General features: G+C 50.3%; 9 protein-coding genes across 9 annotated transcripts; 2 read left to right on the top strand and 7 right to left on the bottom strand.

Moving 5' to 3' along the window:
* Positions 1–789: 789 nt before the first annotated feature.
* On the bottom strand, positions 790–2,521 carry SERLADRAFT_467186 (uncharacterized protein; the record flags this gene model as incomplete). The annotated part of the gene is made up of 4 exons (XM_007318188.1): positions 790–1,003; positions 1,066–1,187; positions 1,310–1,423; positions 1,495–2,521. The coding sequence occupies one exon, from the start codon at positions 1,791–1,793 to the stop codon at positions 1,599–1,601; it is 195 nt and encodes a 64-aa protein (XP_007318250.1).
* Positions 2,522–3,919: 1,398 nt separating this feature from the next.
* On the bottom strand, positions 3,920–7,399 carry SERLADRAFT_437842 (uncharacterized protein; the record flags this gene model as incomplete). Its single annotated transcript, XM_007318187.1, has 14 exons — positions 3,920–4,013; positions 4,068–4,793; positions 4,849–4,872; positions 4,931–5,067; positions 5,141–5,373; positions 5,432–5,549; positions 5,614–5,773; positions 5,835–5,903; positions 5,979–6,136; positions 6,197–6,550; positions 6,641–7,021; positions 7,077–7,149; positions 7,220–7,239; positions 7,331–7,399. 14 exons carry the CDS (start codon positions 7,397–7,399, stop codon positions 3,920–3,922), a joined length of 2,616 nt encoding a protein of 871 aa, XP_007318249.1.
* Positions 7,400–8,000: 601 nt separating this feature from the next.
* SERLADRAFT_467181 (uncharacterized protein) lies at positions 8,001–8,342 on the top strand (the record flags this gene model as incomplete). Its single annotated transcript, XM_007318186.1, has 1 exon — positions 8,001–8,342. The coding sequence occupies one exon, from the start codon at positions 8,042–8,044 to the stop codon at positions 8,225–8,227; it is 186 nt and encodes a 61-aa protein (XP_007318248.1).
* A 588-nt stretch (positions 8,343–8,930) lies between these two features.
* SERLADRAFT_389078 (uncharacterized protein) lies at positions 8,931–9,560 on the bottom strand (the record flags this gene model as incomplete). Its single annotated transcript, XM_007318185.1, has 1 exon — positions 8,931–9,560. A coding segment is annotated over one exon (630 nt), but the record flags the coding sequence as incomplete, so codon positions are not given.
* A 1,450-nt stretch (positions 9,561–11,010) lies between these two features.
* Positions 11,011–11,425, bottom strand: SERLADRAFT_467179 (uncharacterized protein; the record flags this gene model as incomplete). The annotated part of the gene is made up of 1 exon (XM_007318184.1): positions 11,011–11,425. The coding sequence occupies one exon, from the start codon at positions 11,288–11,290 to the stop codon at positions 11,087–11,089; it is 204 nt and encodes a 67-aa protein (XP_007318246.1).
* A 2,444-nt stretch (positions 11,426–13,869) lies between these two features.
* SERLADRAFT_467178 (uncharacterized protein) lies at positions 13,870–14,318 on the bottom strand (the record flags this gene model as incomplete). The annotated part of the gene is made up of 1 exon (XM_007318183.1): positions 13,870–14,318. A coding segment is annotated over one exon (405 nt), but the record flags the coding sequence as incomplete, so codon positions are not given.
* Positions 14,319–15,066: 748 nt separating this feature from the next.
* SERLADRAFT_389075 (uncharacterized protein) lies at positions 15,067–15,547 on the bottom strand (the record flags this gene model as incomplete). The annotated part of the gene is made up of 3 exons (XM_007318182.1): positions 15,067–15,102; positions 15,155–15,408; positions 15,457–15,547. The coding sequence occupies 2 exons, from the start codon at positions 15,500–15,502 to the stop codon at positions 15,191–15,193; spliced, it is 264 nt and encodes an 87-aa protein (XP_007318244.1).
* Positions 15,548–15,778: 231 nt separating this feature from the next.
* On the top strand, positions 15,779–16,479 carry SERLADRAFT_437840 (uncharacterized protein; the record flags this gene model as incomplete). The annotated part of the gene is made up of 3 exons (XM_007318181.1): positions 15,779–15,891; positions 16,093–16,284; positions 16,341–16,479. 3 exons carry the CDS (start codon positions 15,779–15,781, stop codon positions 16,477–16,479), a joined length of 444 nt encoding a protein of 147 aa, XP_007318243.1.
* A 1,811-nt stretch (positions 16,480–18,290) lies between these two features.
* On the bottom strand, positions 18,291–19,523 carry SERLADRAFT_467176 (uncharacterized protein; the record flags this gene model as incomplete). The annotated part of the gene is made up of 3 exons (XM_007318180.1): positions 18,291–18,697; positions 18,757–18,813; positions 18,848–19,523. A coding segment is annotated over one exon (648 nt), but the record flags the coding sequence as incomplete, so codon positions are not given.
* Positions 19,524–19,836: the final 313 nt, after the last annotated feature.

Genomic DNA, 19,836 nt, shown 5'->3' with positions numbered 1-19,836 from the left:
AGATGGATCCAAACTTGTTTTAGGCTCTAACGATGGGACAGTCAGGATTTGGGATATTCTCTCTGGTCAGGTAGTAGCTGGTCCATTCTACGGCCATGCTAAACCTACTGCATCTGTTTCATTCTCACCAGATGGATCCAAGGTTGCATCAGGGTCCGGTGATGATACTGTCAGGATCTGGGATATTGCATCTGTTCAGCTGATGGCAGGCCTTGTTGGAGGTCATCATGACACTACAAATTTAAATTTGACCGCACCTGCTGCACCATTGTTAGTAACAGATAAATCTGATGTGTCTGCGCCAGACATGAAGGCAATTTATGCAAGTTCTTATTCCAACCATTCTGGATGGATTTGCTTCGATAATGTAGCAAAAGAAAAACTCTTATACTGGATACCACCAGCCCGCTTTACTGGATGGTGTGACTTCCGTACTTCTCGAGTTATTGGGGTACCTGAATTTCGTGTATCATACGAGGACTTTGTGCATGGTACAGATTGGGCATTATGCCTCACTGGCGCAGGTAATGATGGTAAGCCTGTTTCTACTTTATCGAAAAATGTGATTATCAGACGCTTACACTTCTTTCAGCTGTAGATCCCACAATATCACAGGACGTTGGCTCTACATTGCCTGCTACACATGAAGCTCAGCCCCGACTACTTCAACAACACAGTATGCCATCATTGACGGAGAATAGCAAGGCTGAAAGAGCCCGGTCACAGGACCCTGTGTCAGCCTTCGTTCGGTCAACAAACAGGCCAAGGTCTAGCACACCTCAACCAGGAGCAAGGACCACTAGGTCCGTACCATTCGTGTGGAGTTTCCTCAGACTTTGCGGGAACCGCGGGCATACTGACGGGGATGATGAGTTGCTTGAAGGATAGAATCACAGGGCTCAAGGTCGCTTCACAATTGAAGCTTGTACCGTATAAACGTGTTTTGTATGTCGAGATAGCTGTTGTATGTAACTATGATCAGAATACACTTGTATGTTTTCCACTAGATGAAAATAGCGGATGATCAACGGCACATAAACGTGATATTCTGTGGTAGGGACTTACCATCTGGTTAGTTTAAGCATCGTACTATCAACTGGCTATAGCTGACACATAAGGTATGAGATATCGTTGTCAGGAGAGAGCCAAGGCGTGTTGATGTGTGCACAACGATTGTACAATAAACGACTGATTGAGCAGAACAAAGGCAGCGTCAACAAAATGAATGTTGGCGGTGATATAATGAAACACTTGTCTTCTACAACATAATGGGTGAAGTGATACAAACATGAACATTACTGACAGGTCATTATGCGTTGTAAACAATCACGACACCAGACAGTTTTTCAGTTCAGTGGATGCGGCCACTAAGAAAATCTTCGGATCGAATACCACATGATCTCATTCCATGCAACACTCGTAACTGAAGAGTACCAAGGAGAAAAGTTTAGCCACATGTCTAGAAGAACTGGCAGTATAAGTATAAGGACTCACCTATCAGAAGCAGTAACGTCCTTTGAGTGAGTGATAACGTTCCCCGACGCACAAGATGGGCAAGAGACGTATTGAATTATAAGAATACCTGTGCACAGGAGCTATCAATTATCGGTGAACGACTGTGACGAGATGAAGCTATTGTAGACAGGACACAACATGGTTTCCTGCACACGCATGATGATGGGATGAGTTGATCCCCACGACCGCCCGATGATTGTGAATTTGTACGAGCAATAATCTTGCGTGAGGATGCTGTTGAAGAGAAACCACATCACTGCGTACGAGCAGAAGCACATAACGTTTGACCGAATAATTAGGGCTTCATGGCGCAAATATCCGCATCACGATGCAAATTATGTAGCCCCACCTTAAGCCACGACTGCAGAACATATTTATTGCAGACAGCGAAATAATGTCGCCGCCTTGTGCTACACAAGATCTGCAGAGAACCGAAAGCGAATGATGAAAAGCATACGAGAGCTGTGAGTGTATGACTGACCACACAAAACAAAACAAATATTGGATAATCGATCCATTTTACAGGGGTGGCGATCTGATTGCTGGCGGCGACGATGGCCCCTTGATGGAATTTGAGACCAAGGCGGTAATGAAGTTGTAGTGATCAGGAGCTACGGCTGATGGAAAGGCCTTGACTTGCCTCGAGTCTTGCGTTAATCTCATCTACAGAAAGCGGACTAACCCTAAGTACGAGCGAGGGACAAATCATTTCGCTTTAAGGTCAAACGCTGAATGCCACTGGCCTAGACGTCAAGGAAACGATGGCGAATCTACGTATGAACAGGTAGATCGTCCACCACATGAGGACTGAAGGAAGTAGAAACAAAGCGTCGAAAAATAGTCTGCACAAGAGATTGTTGAATTGGCCTCCTCAACGAGATTGTGACACGGACGGTGACAGATGGGTTGGTTGTCAATCCTGTGGGGAAGTAAAGTATGGATGAGTGAGTCATCTCAGCGGCTGTAGTACGATAACGCTGATATGACACTTCAGTTGGACCTAATCTCCACATTTGCTGAGATTTCAGGATATATCAACGGGGCCGATGATAATAACCATCACGCAAGACTCCCCTCTCTGCTTCTGGATTTACTGGAAGGTCTTCAATTTCCTTGATAGTCCCACAACTAAAAGATTTGGAGACGTTGATGAGGAGGGGCTGCCAATGATGTTATCACACCAAGCCCACCAGTGAATTCCACAAATTTCCAGAAGTATCAGGGAACTGCAAGAGTAACGCATATTGCAACCAGCCCGTACAGATGGGTATCGATGTCCGAGCTGATTACACGTCCAGCGTCACCAGACTTGCCTTTCGCTTTGAATTTTTCTCTATGGAAGAATAGTCCGCACGGAAAGGTAGGTGATCAGATTATTGATTGATCGCCTGTATTGGACCGAAAGTGACTGGCGTATGCGACAGACAACGTCTTGAGTCGAGAGCACGTGGCATTTATGCAGACAGTGCCATGAGAATGAGATCCATCGTCAATTGTGTTTGAAGTGTGGTGATACCCGCACCGGTTAAGAAAACTCGTCCAACGCGAGATGACGGATCCACATCCGATACGAGGAACGAAAATGGGAACGTAAGGTTGGAAATGAACCATAGAATACATGGATCGACCGTCGACTTTTTTTTCTCAGCCCATCGCGTTGCCCGTCCTCGGATACTGGACGATAGCAACAGGTAACTCGGAATCGGCGCGATCGTCGTCTAGTGTTGTTGCCAGTGTAGCCAGTAAGGGCTGTTCCATATCATCACAGGTTGAATGGCAGATGTGGCCGGATTCGTTTCCTGCGGTGGGTCTTCAATGCCTTGATCATATCGATGAACTTGATTCGCCTTGATGTGACCTTGATGCAACGCTTGAGCCATAGTGAACGGTGCCATGTATGTCTAGTGATGTGACAGTACTATAATATCCATTATCCACGTTGGGGACGGTGAGCCTGAGGCCTCATAAGAGTCTCGTGAGGAATTGGTGCAAATGACAGTGCAGTTTACGAGACGCTAATAATATTCTTGCCTACCGTGACTCGGCTCAACAACGGGTGGCGCTAACTTGAAGCTTACCGTACTCCGAGGTAGCGAGCCGCTACCTTGTCAATGCTAAAATGCTGCCCTGTGCCACCTCCATACGTGCATGTCTTTCCATGTCAATCGACCCTAACTTCGTTCATCTCGAGTGTATTTGCTACAGTTAGTTCGACGTGACAAAGTTATATACAGAGCATCGAGAGCAAGGAATATGTAGCTTAGTACCTCTATGATTACACCCTAACGTACACCACGAAGATTCTAGATATATAACAGGACATGTGAGGGAATTAGAACAGAAAAACAAAATCAGAAGAAACAAGGAGATTGAGAGGAGATGAAGATTGTGACCAGACTCGAGTTCAATGTTGGTGCTCGCTTACATCCTGCCTACCAGCCCCATCGTGATGCACCAAACCAGACACGCTCGTTATATACGTTCCCCAGTCATCCAACCTAAGACACAGAACCAACATCAGCTCAAATTGCACACGTCACAATGCCACTCACTCAAAGCCAGTAGGCGCATTCGACCACATCGCCATCGTATCATCATCCATAACCGAGTTAGTAGCATGCACACCTGCATGCCCTAACATCCCCACATGTTGCTGTGCCGCAGGGTTGGTACCACCCATCAATGCCTGCATAGATGGCCCAGGTCCTCCAAACTGGTCCGTTGCCGCAGACGAAAATGGGGAAGCAAACTGGTTCGCCATCTGATCATAGAACAGCTCATCCATCGTGTACGTCGGCGCTGATACATCACGATATGGTCCCAACCCAGCATTCGTCAATACATCCGGCGACACACTAGGATGAGTAGGCGCAGAAGCCGCACCCATGGGGAACCACATACCCGCCGACGCATCGAGAGACGCCGCCCCGCTCGGACTGGCAAAGTCCACTTGACCATGGAGAGGCAGCCGGCCGAGGTCATCACTATACACGGGCAAGTTAAATAAAGCTGCTGGGTTCGGCGTCGGTGGCTGCTGCAGCTGCTGTTGATGTTGTTGTTGTTGCTGCTGCTGGGGCTGTGGCGGCTGAATATCATGGGATACGCGGCGCGAGCCTGCGATATTTCGAGGAACCTCTGGGACGACAGCCGCGGAACTCGAGCTAGAGGGAGCAGCGGATATAGGACTATCAGAATCACGTTCGCGTTTATTGCCGCCGGTGGGGCTTGGTTGTGGGAGAGGAAGGTCTCCGACGGAAGCAAGTTCATAGAGTACGTCCCTGTGAATGTTCTTAGCCTCATAAAACCCAAGTAGTCATATTGCACGGTACGAACCACAGACGACCAGCCGAATGCCATCTGTTGTCACATAGAGCATAAGTAAAATGTTGGTCACAGGCATTCGGAGATCCCATACCGTCGTTCGCAAACTCGCAACACTTGCATACACTTGTGCACGTCGGACATCTCCTTTTTCGGATACGTAGCAAGACCAGACCGTTTACCGCCCCAAATATTGAGAAGAAGCACGATACCTGCAGTAAAAGCGGATATCTTGCACCCCGAAAAAACGCATCAATGTCACAAAGATAAAGTAAACACAAGCCCTCTTTCGCACGGTACGCACCTGTACATAAGGAATCGCAACCCCAGATCGTTTGCGTAGTATATCAATCACATGACTACACGACCGTGCAGCGTTCGTGCAGATAGCCAGGGAAGGGAAGGATAGTGGGGAGGGTTTGCGAGGGGAGGGAATGAAGGGCCGGTGAATGAGGATCTGAAGGTGGTAGTACATGGAGTAGAGGCACGCAGACTGCATGAAGAAACGATCGTCTTCACGGTTTGGATCCCATCTGACTGCAACAGAGAAGGAGCGAAATTGAGGCATTGTTCAAATTTGAGTAAATGAACTTACGATGATCTGGGACTGCATCGATCCATTTATTCAAGGCAGAGTCAAGCTCAGCAACAATATGCTGCTCCCATTGCTGCCCTACAAAACCAAGGAGGACCTTAGACTTATTGATAGAATACTGGATTGCGGAACGCGTCAATGAGCATCACTGACAACTATAACATAAACGGGAGATCTCGTACAATCGTTCGCAAAGCGAAGGCGAGAATTTGATGGAGCTTCAACAGGTTGACGAAACACGAGACTACCGATGGCTTGTCTGGTGGTTGTTTAAATGCCTTTTCAGGATCGGATGTCTCCCAATACTCGTCGTCGCACTCTATAGGCAGCTCGAGATCGATGCTGCAGTTGAAAAACCAGTAAGCATTGAAACACTGAAAGATAGCTGTCAGACAACACGTACTCCTCATCTTGAATAGCACACGGTCGACCCAACGTAGAACTGATTGTTCTGTCCAGACTAACGAGAACCCTGGACGACAAACAAGGTAAAGTGTAAGCACGCCCACGACCTGATTTCTGGAAAAAAGCAAGAAAACAACCGTACCAGAATGCGCGCTTCCACAGTTCATCCTCCATCGTCGGTTTTGGGTTATATACCGAACGCCTATGAGCGCCTACATCCTGAGCCAGACGCACTCCTATCCCAACTATAGTCCAGCAAGCCTGCGGGGCAGAAGAACCTTGCAAGAAAATGACAGATAGCTAACATCAAAGCATTAACGCCATCCTCACACCATCCACCTTATCCCAACCAAGACTCACGCAGTACACCTGTAGATCAAACAAGCAAGGCGGGCCAAGGAGCGTTTTCCTGACCATCTGAACTTGCTCAAAATATTTCCAACCGCATGAATGTTCAGAAGTAGTACCTTCCAGGAAAACTCGCGGGTCATCTGACCAGCGTGAGCCTACCGCACAGACCACCAGATAGACGGCACCGAAGGAGGAGTCACGCAGGTGGAGACCTTCCGCGACGCTACGCTCGAAACTCGGTCGGTGCAAGAAAGGATACAGCAAGTTGATATGGGTGAAATAGAGGTCCACCAACGCCAGCCCCAAATCATCGTCCGGAAACACATAATTCGGATCCACTATATCCTTACCAGCCAGCTCCCACTGAACGGCGGAAGGCAAAACCAAAGTAAAAAATTAATCATCCACGCATCACAGAAACAAAATGAAACAGGAAATCGCGCATATACTCACCGGAAAAGAACTATTAAACTCGGGGCGTTTCCGCACCCAGAACTTCTCCTTGGAATCTTCATCGCCGGTGTACTCTTTCTTGAGATCGATCGCCTTCTTGATGAGCATGAACCCACTCGACTTGCCAAAGAACCGGTAGTGCAATGGGTTAATGGCCATTTTTCGAATACTCTCCGTCAAGCGGAGCTGAATCAATTCCTCGTCGTCGCTGGGGTCCAGATCTTCCGCGGGAGTGGCGGCGTTTGTGACCGTCGAGGTGGAAGGAGCGCCCATAATATGGCTAGCTGTCATCGTAGACGCACCCTGGCCAGCCTTGGCCCATTTCTCCCTATCGATGTGACCGCCCCCGAGCTCCTGAGTGAAATCTGCGTCTGGGCAGACCTACAATGTAGCAGTCAGTCATGATCCCAAAGAAAGCTAGAGGGGGATGGCAAACGGCGGTCGTTGTCTGTACCTTCTGCAGCAATTTCTCCATCTTCTCGAGGCGGTTTTCGAGGCTTTCGACATACCTGATAACACGAACCGTGACACGCTCGATCAGGCACTACATACACGCGCACAGACACACACGACACTGACCCTTTAGGAGGACCTCGCTTCTGCCACAGAGAAGGACATCGAGCCAGAAGAAAAAGATCCCATGAAAATCCTTCGATAATCCAGTCCAGAGGGCATAGGGCGTTCACATACCTTTGCAGCCTGGATGTAAGTACACTCAAAGTTATACGCTATGCAATTCGAGCATCGATCGCCTGGCATTTGGCTGCCATCGCCTTCACATTTCCGCCAATCATTAGGTTCCCAATTTGGTAAGCACAAAGAACAGACCCACAGCGAACTGGAGCAAAAAAGCAATGGAGTGACCAATCAGCTTTCAACGACAGCGAAAAGCGGGCGCAAAGCCTCCATTTGAAAGTAGAAAGGACAGACTCTTTTTGCGACGGCATATGTCACATGCGCGCTGGATCCTCCTCTTCTTTGAGCCAGGCATGGAAATGGAGCCTTGCTCATTGTCGTTATAGTCGTCCTCAGCCGACGACATCGCTCCTGGCGTAGACCTTGTTAAGATATAGTTACGGCTGCTAGAGACAAGCCAGACTTGTATGTGAGATATGAGATGAAGATGGGAGAGATGCTTTAAGGGAATCAGACATGAGCTCTCAGCCCTTCCGTCGGGGGGGACAGATACAGCCTGCCGATCAGACGCAAGTTTCGGCACCGCCTCTTCAGCTGGGATTCGTTCTCCACTCACGCTGGCCGCAGACTTACGTAGCACCTCCCTCTTTGTCTTCCTCAACGTCTATCGCGCACTGCCCTCCTCCCGTGTCTTATTATACTCTCCAGCTACTATACGGACTCCACCATCCCAAAAGTAACGCGCTCAGACTGCTATAAACCGTTATGTCTACTATTTTGGCTCGGATAATCTCGGATTACAATACCAGATATCGGACTATAGGACTGCTTAGGAATCGGATAACTCACGTCGAGTCAGTCAGAACCGTACGTTCGAGTCAAACCCACCTCGGTTTCGTACAACTCAATGGAAAGAACACACGTCAAACACTGCTGCGATCATTCAGATGACTTGGAAGCCGATGGCTGTATGCAAGTAAACTAAAATAGCAGTATACTACCACCTAACTGCGTCGCACGATATGATCCTCCGTTAATATGCCCAGAGCACGCCGTACAACCGCGCCTGCGGAGAGGTAGTGACGCGGCTTAGGTATCACCAAGAACCTCAAAACACTAACTTGCACACTCTGAACCCTGACCCATCCATAGCAGAGAACTATCATGGTAATTATATACTATGGTAACTAGTAGTACAACCTAAATGGACAGCGCGATATGTATGACTTGGACAATTCAGAGATTGGAGAGAAACATGCGAAAGGAAAATAATGATGCGATGACCGGGTGTTGAGGACGGCGGCGATCTCGTGTCACAAAACGCAGCTTCCGCTCAAGGGAAGAACAACGAGAAATGGCACGGCCAGCAACACCCAACGGACCACGAAGAACGGACCCCATGATGCGGCATGCTAAAATAAAGGGGTGGCAAACGAATGGAAGGGGAGAAAAGGACACAAATCACAGAATATTGTACCACCATAGACAGTGAGAAAAGATGAAGACAAAAACAAAAGGACGAGACGAAAAAAGTGAAAAGTGAAAAGGCGAAGGAAGAAAGAAAATAACAAACCCGATAACAAATGCGATTTTGACACAGTGAACAAATGGATAATGGAGCGCGAGATCCGCCAGTCGATAAAGTCCCCAACCACTACCACCCAGCATAATGATAATCATCCGCCCAACTTCGATTCCGCGCCATCGCCCTTCGTCTCCGCTCCTCCTCCTCTCCATTCACAACACGGTGTTGAGACGACGTCCTGTCTCCCGTCCTCGACGACGGCTCGCCAGCAGATGCCGTCGCAGTGAGCGGTCTCAACCCACCCAACAACCCCCCTCCACTCGTCCGCCGCGCACCGACGACCACATTCACCTTGCTCACTTGCCGCTCCCACAACAAATTCCTCCTCAGACTCTCCGACAACTCCGTCGACAACATCTGTCTCCGCGTCGTGCGAGGCGTCATGGGTGGGGCGGGAGCAGGTAGGTTGTATGGGTGACCGAGGGGAATGGGCGCAGTGGCCACTGTAGGAAGGACAGGCCGGGTGGCCGCCATCCGACTCGGGAGAGCTTGCTGAGAACTCGTGCTACGATCCGATCCACGGCGGCCTGCAAGGGCAGCCAACTTTTGGTGTGCGATACTTTTCGAAACCTGGATCTTGTCGTTCTCCTCATCACTATCGCTCTCATCTTCCATGTCCTCTTCTTGCGGACGACCCTTGGGCCGGTACGCTCCGGCACCGCTGTTCCCATTCCCATTCTCTTTCTCATTACCACGACCCTTCCCATTCGGCACTGCAGCCCGAGCCGTCACAGGAGCAGCCTGCGGCAACGCCGCCACACTCTTACTCGTCGTCAACATACTCGGGAACACCCCACTCGCCACACGCGGCAGCATCGTCATATCCTGCGTCGAATGGCTCGTCCTATACGGATGACTGGGCGGGAATATCTCAGGATTAGGGTTCATCAGCTGGGACAGCAGCCCTGATTGTGTGCGACCCAGATTCGAGTACGACCTCTTCGGGACCTTTGCAAACATGTCTCGTTGTCTTTGCGCTTCCAGGGCAGCCTCACGTAACCGGATTTCTTCCTTCTGCTTAGCCGATTCCTCCACGTCCATCTCCTCGGAAGCCCACTCATCTTCATCAGTCTCGTCCGTCGTCTCGTACTCAGATGACGTACTCGCGATAACAATCTTCTTCCTCTGGGGACCAGGGTGAGCTGCCTTGATAGGACTAGGAACCCGTGCCTTGTTCGCCACAGCCGCCGGTGCCTTCACAGGAGGGGGAGCGGGAGGAGGCATCCTCGACGTCGTCGTGGTAGCACTAGTCACGCCCTTCGAGCCATTCGACGAAGCCGACCCAATATTAAACGTCGCCCGATGCTTACCCTCCGCAGCCGCCGACGCCTTTCGCTGCATCGCCGGTGGAACATGTCTTGACGAATGCATGCGCCGCGTCGTAGGACGAACAGGAGGACCATGCTTACTCCCCTCCTTCCCCTTCCTCGGCCTCGACGTCGACCGTCCCTCAACCCCTCCCTTCATCTGACTCGACGCTCCACTACTCGCCTCGAAAAACTCTGACGACTTGCCCCCCTCAATCGAATCATCTCGTTCAGGGGACTCACCTTCCGGCGACTGCTGCAAGAAAAATCGCCGATCAGACGGTTTCAGCGTCTCGTCCGTTGGCCTAGGTCGGACGGGTGGCGGCGATGGTTCCTTGGGCGGAGCCGCCAGGTGTGGACCTGCAGGCTGTACGACCGTCCTTAGCGCAGGCGGTGGTAACGGCGGTAACAGATGTGTCGATGGCTGTTGATTTACCGACAACTGCGGAGGATTGTGGTTTATCACCGGTGTCGTGGGCGGTGTTGGATGTGGGGTAGGGTTGACGACGACGACGCGGGGAAATGACGTATCGGCTGATGATGGCGTGGAAGGGAGCTGTACAGACGGGAGTACTACCTGCGGGTATGGATGTGAGCTTTGTGGATGATGCTGTGAATGCAGATGGAGTGGTTGTACATGGGAGCGTTGATGTGGGTGAACGGATTCTCCTGATGCATTCGATCCTCGTGCACCAGGCAGTGTGAGTTTCTCCGGTATGATGGCGCTATTGGGTAACATATCAACAATGATTCTGCCTACGGATGAACACGACTTGGGGCGTCCGAACTGTGATTTGGCAGGTGATGATGCCTGAAGATGAGGCGATTCAGGCGAACGGCCATCCCCGAGTTGACTGGCCGTCGAGGTCGGAGAAGGCGCTTGATAAGGCACAGGCGACGAGCGTATCCGCAACGACACTAAATGAAAGAACCAACGGAGGCACGATAAAAAAGCAAAAGCGTCAATGAAACCATATTGACAAAAAAAAGACAAGTAGCCAACGACAGACGTGTGTCAGCTCGATTCTGACCTTGGCGTTGGTGCTCAGCCGCACTAGACTCGCTCTGGGGCGGGAAGAAGGGTGAGCGGCTTTTAGCCTCTTCGGACGGACTGGAGGACATGGAGTCGGGTGTTAGTGGGTGGTAGGTGTGCTGGGCGAGAGCGATCTCTCGGTACCATAGCCGCCAGGAGATGTTCTCGAGTCTGCGACCGTCCTGTAGCGATTCTTTACACTTTGTGAATACTAGATGTGGGGGAAGAGATGAGTATGATGAGGCAAGAGATAAAAGGCAGGGAGAGTTACATGTCCAGAGGCCTGAGAGAGCGTCACGGCCTTCGAGATCCTTCACTGCATCAGCGGTGACGGAGAGTACAGGAGCCGGAAAGGTTGCAAGCATGGAATGGTGCGTGGTGATACAAAGCAAAGCGAGGACTAGAAAGACAACAAGTTCTGTGTTGTTTTTTTACAAGAACAAGGACGACAAGGGTCAGAGAAGATATGGGAAATGGGGAAAGAGGATGGCAAGACAAGAGATCCGCGGGGACTCCAGCTTGAAACACAGACTTGGTTGGCACTAGTTTAAAGCTCCGGGGATGACAGTCACGGTTGGCGCAGATCAGGCGCTTGTTTGTGGGAGCGACGAGGGTGGGTGCTGGGGACGAGGATGGGGGGGACGAGGAGGAGGAGGTCTGCAGCGATGGGGAGCGTTTGTTACGAACGCAGTGCTGGAGGTGAGAGAAAAGGAAATAGCTGGACAAGAAAGACGTGAAATGGGATTTTGACCCGATTTACAAAATATCCCTGCAGGCCCGGCCCGATTCTGATATTAAGTAACACACATAGTTTCCCCTCTTTTATTATTTTTCCCTATTTATTTCCTATTTTCCTATTTGCCAGCCGGTATTTTATGTTTATTTTACACACATTTTCCGTCCGGAGTGGGCCCTCGCGTGCCTTGTTTGGATGCAGACCGTGGTCGCTGTCTCTGCCGTTCTCCCCCGCGCCTTGCCATCTCAGCGTTTGGCCCTGATCATGTGTCAGGTCACTTGCCCCAGAATCATTAAACGTAATAAAACTATCGCCCGTTCAGTGCACGGGACAGCACAGGATGAGAGCCAATGACAGCATGCGACACTATTCGCTGACAACCGTCTCCGTGGCGAGGTAGATCGGAACAACTCGACTCGATGCATATTCATATTTTCATGCAATTTTTCTACCATTTTTCGAATTCATGTGCAAAAACGCCACCAGCAACACTAACGCTAAAACAGTCCAACCCCACATTACCGGCACCGGAGAAACGTTGCAACTTGAATTCAGTAGTACCGATATAGCTAGCCTAGAACTTTGCAACGAGGGGAAAGTATGATCCTCCAAGTTTCATGCGACTGAATAGCAGCACAAGCGGTGGAATATACAGCTATAAGAATACATCAATGTTACAGGCCAACAAGATCGCACCCGCACCGCACCGCGACTGAATAGCCATAGCCATACGCAACTAGAACCAGTACAGAATAAAGAGTAGGGATACAGCCTTTTTTTAAACATTGTCGCCACCTTGCCAAAAACGTACAAAGAGCTCTCACGGGAGAGACGTTGGATAAAGGGTTGGATGGTGTAGAGTCCGAGCACACCGAGATCACCGCGGTGCATGTTATTTGAAACGTCGTCCAGCGAGCATAACGGAAGGAATGGGAAGAGTGATTGAGGGTGACCAAGGTGTGTGTGGATACGTCGGTGATGTTGCCAAGTGGGTCTCGCAGATGAATTTGAATAGGATCCTCACACCAATCGTACGACATTGATTTTAGAAGGACCGGGAGAATCCAGAGACGAGCGGCACCGGGAGAAACGATCTACCCCAAAGCAACGTTAAAAAGTGTATTGAAAGCCTATTCGAGAGCGAATTTGAAAGGAAGCAGGGAAGACGGCTCACATTTTGATTGCGCTAGAATGTAGACGTTGAAAGATGACCAGATGTTTCCGAGGGGTAGTGATCATTGGACAGAAAGGACGTCGCGGGTAAAGTTCGGCTCTATCTTGCAAGTGCCCTTTTCCAGGTGGTATTTGAGGCCATTGGGGTTCAAATAAGTCTGGGGGAGCAAGAGATGGAGGTGAGGAGGGGGGGTAATCAGATAAGGAGGTGGGTGCTCACTTTCGTACAGTCCTGTCGCTAAAGAAAGAGATGGGTACGGATGGAGGCGAGGGTGAATCGAATGGAGATTGTAACACGTTGATGGATGGAACGAAAAGGTGAGATGAGATAAGATAAGATGGCAAGGACTTACAGGGCACTTGTAGACTCTGTCCCTCTTTCTGGAGGCGTGTGGGTGTGTGTGAGTGTGTGCATGTGACCGCTTCTTTTGGGTGGAGGTGATGCTCGCTGTGGAGTTGGGCCGAGGGTTGGAAGGGGAAGGGGTGGAGAATGAAGAAGGGGGGAGACAGAGATGCTCGGGGGAGACGGAGCTTGGACTCGAGGAGACGTTGGTGCTGAGCGAGCGACGCAGGTCTGGGGCGTGGGAAGGCACGATGGGAGGCGTCAAGGAAGAGGGAGCATCGGAAGAGGGAGAGTCGGAAGACGGGTGGGGGTAGCCGAGGACGAGGCTCGAGTACGGCGCGAATCCACCACTCTGCCCGTCCACGTGATCTCCCACGAGCGTCTCCGGCGACACGGGCAAGGGAGGGGACCGTCGTGCCGGGTAGAGCGGGTTGCCGTCAGCGTCGACGACGAGCACATGCGACTCCTCAAAGTGGTCAATCAGCTCGTGCAGATCATTCAACGCAAGTCCACAGCACGTAAAGTCAGAACACTGGCCAATCACGTAAGCACACATCACATCCTTAGGGAAGCCGAGCACGTACAAAGTCGCGCTCGAACGTAGGGATCTGGTCCGTGCTCCAGCTGTACTGGCTCGGTGACGCCGACGGCGAAGACAACGAAGGCAGGGGTGCCTGCAGGTCCGAGCCTGTCCTTGCAGACTGGGGGAACGACATGTGCACCGATGGGTGCGGAGAAGAGAACCTGTTTGACGAGTCTCATCACTTGTTCGTATCAACCCAGCGTCGAAATATACGTACTCGGCCTGCTCATACATATTCATGTTCGTCACGTTTCTAGTGGCGCTGCCGTTGTGGCTACCCGTCCTACTGATCGCAACCTGGAAGTGACTCGACACCGAGCTCGGAGAGAGATGTGAATGTTGGGAAGAGAACTCGAATGAATTCCTCTCGTGTGAAGGGTAGAACGAGAACACGGGAGGCGCCATCCTTCGTGATAAGTAACACTCCAGTGGTGTTCCTCGTTCCAACCTGAGTTCCCGTCTGTCAGTGGCAACCTCGCCTTTCGGTGCACACGCAGTTAAGCAACAAAGAACCTCGAAGACCGCCGCTGTCACAATCAGAATCTGACTTGGATCAAACTGATGGACACTTGAACGAGTTGGAGAGAGGGGGATGTGGATGTGGATGTGGTAATAAGGTTTAGAGTTCTGGATACGATGAGTTTCCTAGACACCCTCCGCGAGCTAGACAAAGAGGTATGTCGACATCCCGTTTGGCTTTAGCTCCTGTGCACTTGATGCAAACAACGGAATATCGAATTCGAAACAGTTCACCCGAAAAAAACGAGTGCTCGTTCGGAAGCTGATGGCGACATTGCGCAGATAACCAGAAAATAACCTTTTTCTTTTTTTTCTTTTTTTTTTCTCAAGGCGATCAGACCAATTCCAATCACTCGGAACTTGTGATCACCGCCAGGCCAGGATCATCGCTGTCCCAAATTACAAAATCAGCTTTTGACTCGTTGAGGATGATTCAATAGCAAATAAATCGTAGAAAATCGTAGAAAATCAGAAGAAAAAACATTCAAATCGTCATTGTGACCAGATGGTTGGAGACGGAGGTCATGCCGGTGGAGTGAAGACATTACTGTTAGGCTCATGAGTTGTATAAATGATTATACTACTCCACACCGACGTACTAGTCTCCTACTACACAGCGGCTCAAGCTCGTCCCGCTAATTCGCAATACCTCGTGAGAGCCACACCCAAACCCAACCTTGGAAAAGCGTCGATCCCTGTTTGTGCCCGCCATCAACTCTCGACGGGAGTACTACTGCCAAGTTGCCAAAGGGGGTGATCAGCTGGATATGATTCGACACGTTTTTCCCTTTCGACCGGCGGCGAGGAGCGTAACTGCGTATCCAAAGCAGGTGGAAGCTCCGATATCTTGCCGCTTTTTCGCAGGTCAGATGAGGATGAAGTGACGAAAGCTCCTACAAACCTGAGGCCTGAGGAGCGAGGTTTATCACCGAGCCGGAGCGCGCCATGTCCATCCGCTCGTTTAGCTTTATCGTTTGGGCAGGGTCAGGTCCAGAAGTCAAGTCGCGGTGCCACCAGGTGTGAAACAAGCTCCTGTTTACCGAGTCTTTCCCCGGCCTGGACGGAACTGTGTAACACACGCTGGAAAGGTCCCTTGTAGGTCCAACCTTGAGGGGATCTGAATCACAGCGTCATCGGATCACTGGGAGCAAAATGCCACTGTGCCACTGCCAGGCTTGTGGTCCAGGATGGGTGCGTGTGTGGGGATGGGCAGACATGCGCGGATGGAGCTAGCACAGCGGCAAGAGTGCGAGTACGGTATGTCAAGGTGGATCAAGCTGCCAATGGAAGAGCTTGGTCAGATGGCCGCGTTCGTCTCGGTTAGCGCCACCAGTTGGTGAGCCGAGTAAGGACAGACAAGCAGGTAAACTGCACCGCCACTGGCCCATCTGCACCAATTCCTCGTGACTTTTACCAAGGTCCTCAGAGGCACCATCGCGTTGACGTGCCTAATAGATATACATCCCCTACCGTGGCGTCCACAAACCAACCGTTTACCATGGTCCAACCGTTACATGCGGCTTACATCAACTTGAAGGCTCATCAAGCTCATCGATACGAACAACTATGGAGACTCTTCGCAGGAAACGTTCCCGATTGACATCTACCATCCAGCCTATGTTGCTATAGAGAGGCCCTCACTGGTCAGACCGGCGGTAGCGTTACAGTGGCATGGAGACGGCATTGCCAGGGATCAACGCGTTCCTGTCGTCCTGAATCCATTGGCCATGTTCGAGGACTGGGTGCGAAATAACGTGGATGGTGTACTGTAACTCTATGGTTTAGTCACCCCCCTCATGTCGTCCTTCGTACCGCACGCGGATCCGTCGTCTGGACACGTTTTTCAAGGTCTCAAGCGGTGCGAATAGCTCAAAATCCAAACACGATTGACGATGGGTCTCACGATAATTTAATATTCGCATGAACGGGCTCATTGTGGACGTCGTTTTGTGCGATCGACTTGGGGGGGCGATGCGATGGAGCGAGAGGCGTACACAAACGCCGCTCGACTGTAACTCCAACACGACAAGACGAAGCTGCAGGACACTTTCGCGCTAATGCAGGCACGCAATCCACGATTCTGATCATACCGTCAACTCCTCGTGTGGACTGTGCATCCGATGGTGTCACGGAAGAGACCAAACCGATAGGCTCAAGCCTCATACCGCTCGTCCATAATACCGATCTGTACACTGGTCTGCTTGGTGCGCTGACACCATCGGGTGTGGATTCCTCCTTATTACAGTAACGTATCCAGAGCTTCTACTTGCGGTTGTCGTTGGACGATCAAGGATATTGAAGATCTTATAAGTGGATTCTCTCGTCCATCCTTTACTCCCCCAAAAGGATTCAAAGCCAATCTGATCGCGGCCTCACAGCCCAATCACCATCCACGTCACTGTCTCCTTACTTCCTTCAGTCTCGATGGGACTTGTGCGGTGGGTTATCTAGCTACCCACCACGTAGATTGCCAGAATCTATTTAGCGTCTGAATCTGTGGTGTTCAGTGTTTGGCCTTTACCTTTACGCGAGGTGGTTTGTCATATCTCCATGGAATCGCATCCACCGTCACTGCCTATGTCTACCCCTCCCGAACTGTCCATTTCCCGCAGACGAACTCAGCACAGGGAACTCAACTGAAGTGAAGCTTTGGCATCAATTATAGCTCCTGATCAACACAGCCGTGATACCGTCTCATATCCCGTGAGGGGGGTCATTGCCGCCGCCAGCCATCTCAGGCTGTAATCCGCGTCAAATGGAACGACCGTTCAAAGTTATATTCATTTTGCGTGGTCAGTCCTACATCCACAGCTCCCCGTAGCTCTCGAACATTATTCATTGCAGCCTTCAGTTCTCTGCAGAGCTTGCGTGGCCGAGCAGAGGCAAGAGGCGGCAACGTTATTTCCGTGTCTGCAATCACTATATCTCCTGCAGTCATGGCTCAGGGTGGGGCTATATGGTTTTGTACTCCATGTGTCGAGAGCTGCTAGCATCGCGATGAGTGGTATTTGCGCCGTTAAGCTCTGGTTAATCATCGGATCACACACGCTGAGTGCTTCTGCCCGCATGAATTCACCACCATCAGCACCAGGCGGTCGTATGGGTCCACTCGTTCCATCGTCACGCGTGCGTAGGAGACCATGTCGTGTCCTGTCTACAATAGCTTCACCGACTCGCCACAGTCGTTCACCGATAATCGATAGCTCCTCTGCACAGATTGTCTTCTATCACATTCCTTGTCTGTCTTGTGTGTCGGGGGGACGCTGCCACTTATTAGAGAGGATGGTACTACTTCTGATGGGGGAGACCTTATACTTGATACCGTCGGTTCTTCTGCTCACACCTTCTCTGCCGGAAATCTGGCTAATCCTTCCTCGGTAATATTCTTCGATTACAAGCCTGAAATTTTCCATGGCGTGACATTTGGCAATAGTTACAAAGATTTTCCTAGTGACTGTATCCACTGAACTGAAGTATCACCAAACCCCTTATGTCGTACAAGACAAGTGTTTCGTTACATTACCGCCAACGTTCATGTTGTTGACGCTGCCTTTGTTCCGCTCAATCAGCCGCCTATTTTGCGCTCGTTGTGCGCACGATAACGCGTCTTGGCTCTTTCCTGACAACGATTACTCATACCAGCTGATAGGACAATGCTTAAACTAGCCGGATCATAAGTTCTCACCGCAGAATATCATGTTTACGTGCCGTTGATCATTGAGGCTATTCTCATATAGTGGAAAACATACGAGTGTATTCTGATCACGTTACATACAACAGCCATCCCGACATACAAAACATGTTTATACGGTACAAGCTTCAATTGTGAAGCTACCCTGAGCCCTCTCATTCTATCCTTCAAGCAATTCCTCATCCCTGTGCCCCCGGTTCCCGCAAAGTCTGAAGCAACTCCGCACAGATGGTACGGACGTAGGCTCCCAGCTCCTGATCGCGGTGTGCCAGACCTTGGCCTGCTTGTTGGTGAAACGTAGGCTGGCGCAGGGTCCTGTGACCGGGCTCTTTCAGCCTTGCTGTTCTCCGTCAATGATGGCATACTGTGTTGTTGAAGTAGTCGGGGCTGAGCTTTTCATGCGTAGTAGGCGATGTAGAGCCAACCTCCTGTGATATTGTGGGATCTACAGCTGAAAGAAGTGTAAGTGCCCGATAATCAAAAAAATTGATAAAGGTCAAACAGACTTGCCATCATTTCCTGTGCCAGTGAGGCATAATGTCCAGTTCGTACCATGCTCAAAGTCCTCGTCTAATACACGCAATTCAGGTACCCCGATAACTCGAGAAGTACGGAAGTCACACCATCCGTTAAGGCGGGCCTGGTGGTATCCAGTATAAGAGTTTTTCTTTTGTTGCATCACCAAAGCAAATCCATCCAGAATCATCGGAATAAGGACTTGCATAAATTGTCTTTGTGTCTAAAGTAGACACATTCAATATATCTGGTGCCGGTGATAATGCAGGATATGTAGTCAAATTTGTAGTGTCATGATGACCCCCAAGAAGGCCTGCCACAAGCTGGCCAGAGGCAACATCCCAGATCCTGGTAGTATGATTGTTGGACGCCGAAGCAACCTTGGACCCATCTGGTGAGAATACAACAGTTGAGATGCCCTTACTATGGCCATGGAATGAACTAGCCACTGGCTGACCAGACAGAACACCCCAAATCCTGACTGTCTGATCATCAGAGCCTGAAACGACTTTGGATCCATCTGGTGAGAATGCAACAGATGTAATAATATCAGTGTGGCCCTGAAATAGACCACCAACCGGTTGGCAGGGATCAACATCCCAGATCCTGATAGTCGCAGAAGCAACAGTGAGTTTGCATCCATCCGGTGAGAATGCAACAGAGTTGATCTTATTACCATGGTCGTACGGGCCACCGATGACCTGAGCAGCTGCAATATCCCAGATTGTAGCACCTTGACCAGTAGACCCAGAAACAACCTTGGATCCATCTCGGGAGAAGGCAACAGATGTGATGGATAAAGCTGTGTAGCATTTGAAGGGGCCCAGCCACTAGTTTTCCAGAAATGTCCCAGACCCTGATGGCAGTATTATCTGAAACCGAAGTAACCTTTGATCCATCCGGTAAGAATGAAACAAAATGAACACCTTGAGTGTTGCCTTTAAATGGGCCGGCTACCAGCTAACCAATGGCAGCATCCCATATCCTGACCGTGTTGTCGTAGGATCCATCTGGCGAGACCATAACAGATGTAACAGCCTCTGAATCGGTATGCTCCTGGAAATGGGCCAACTA

The sequence above is a fragment of the Serpula lacrymans genome (genome assembly GCF_000218685.1).
Source record: "Serpula lacrymans var. lacrymans S7.9 unplaced genomic scaffold SERLAscaffold_7, whole genome shotgun sequence".
NCBI classification, from domain to species: domain Eukaryota; kingdom Fungi; phylum Basidiomycota; class Agaricomycetes; order Boletales; family Serpulaceae; genus Serpula; species Serpula lacrymans.
This window is presented reverse-complemented; position numbering and strand designations above follow the sequence as displayed.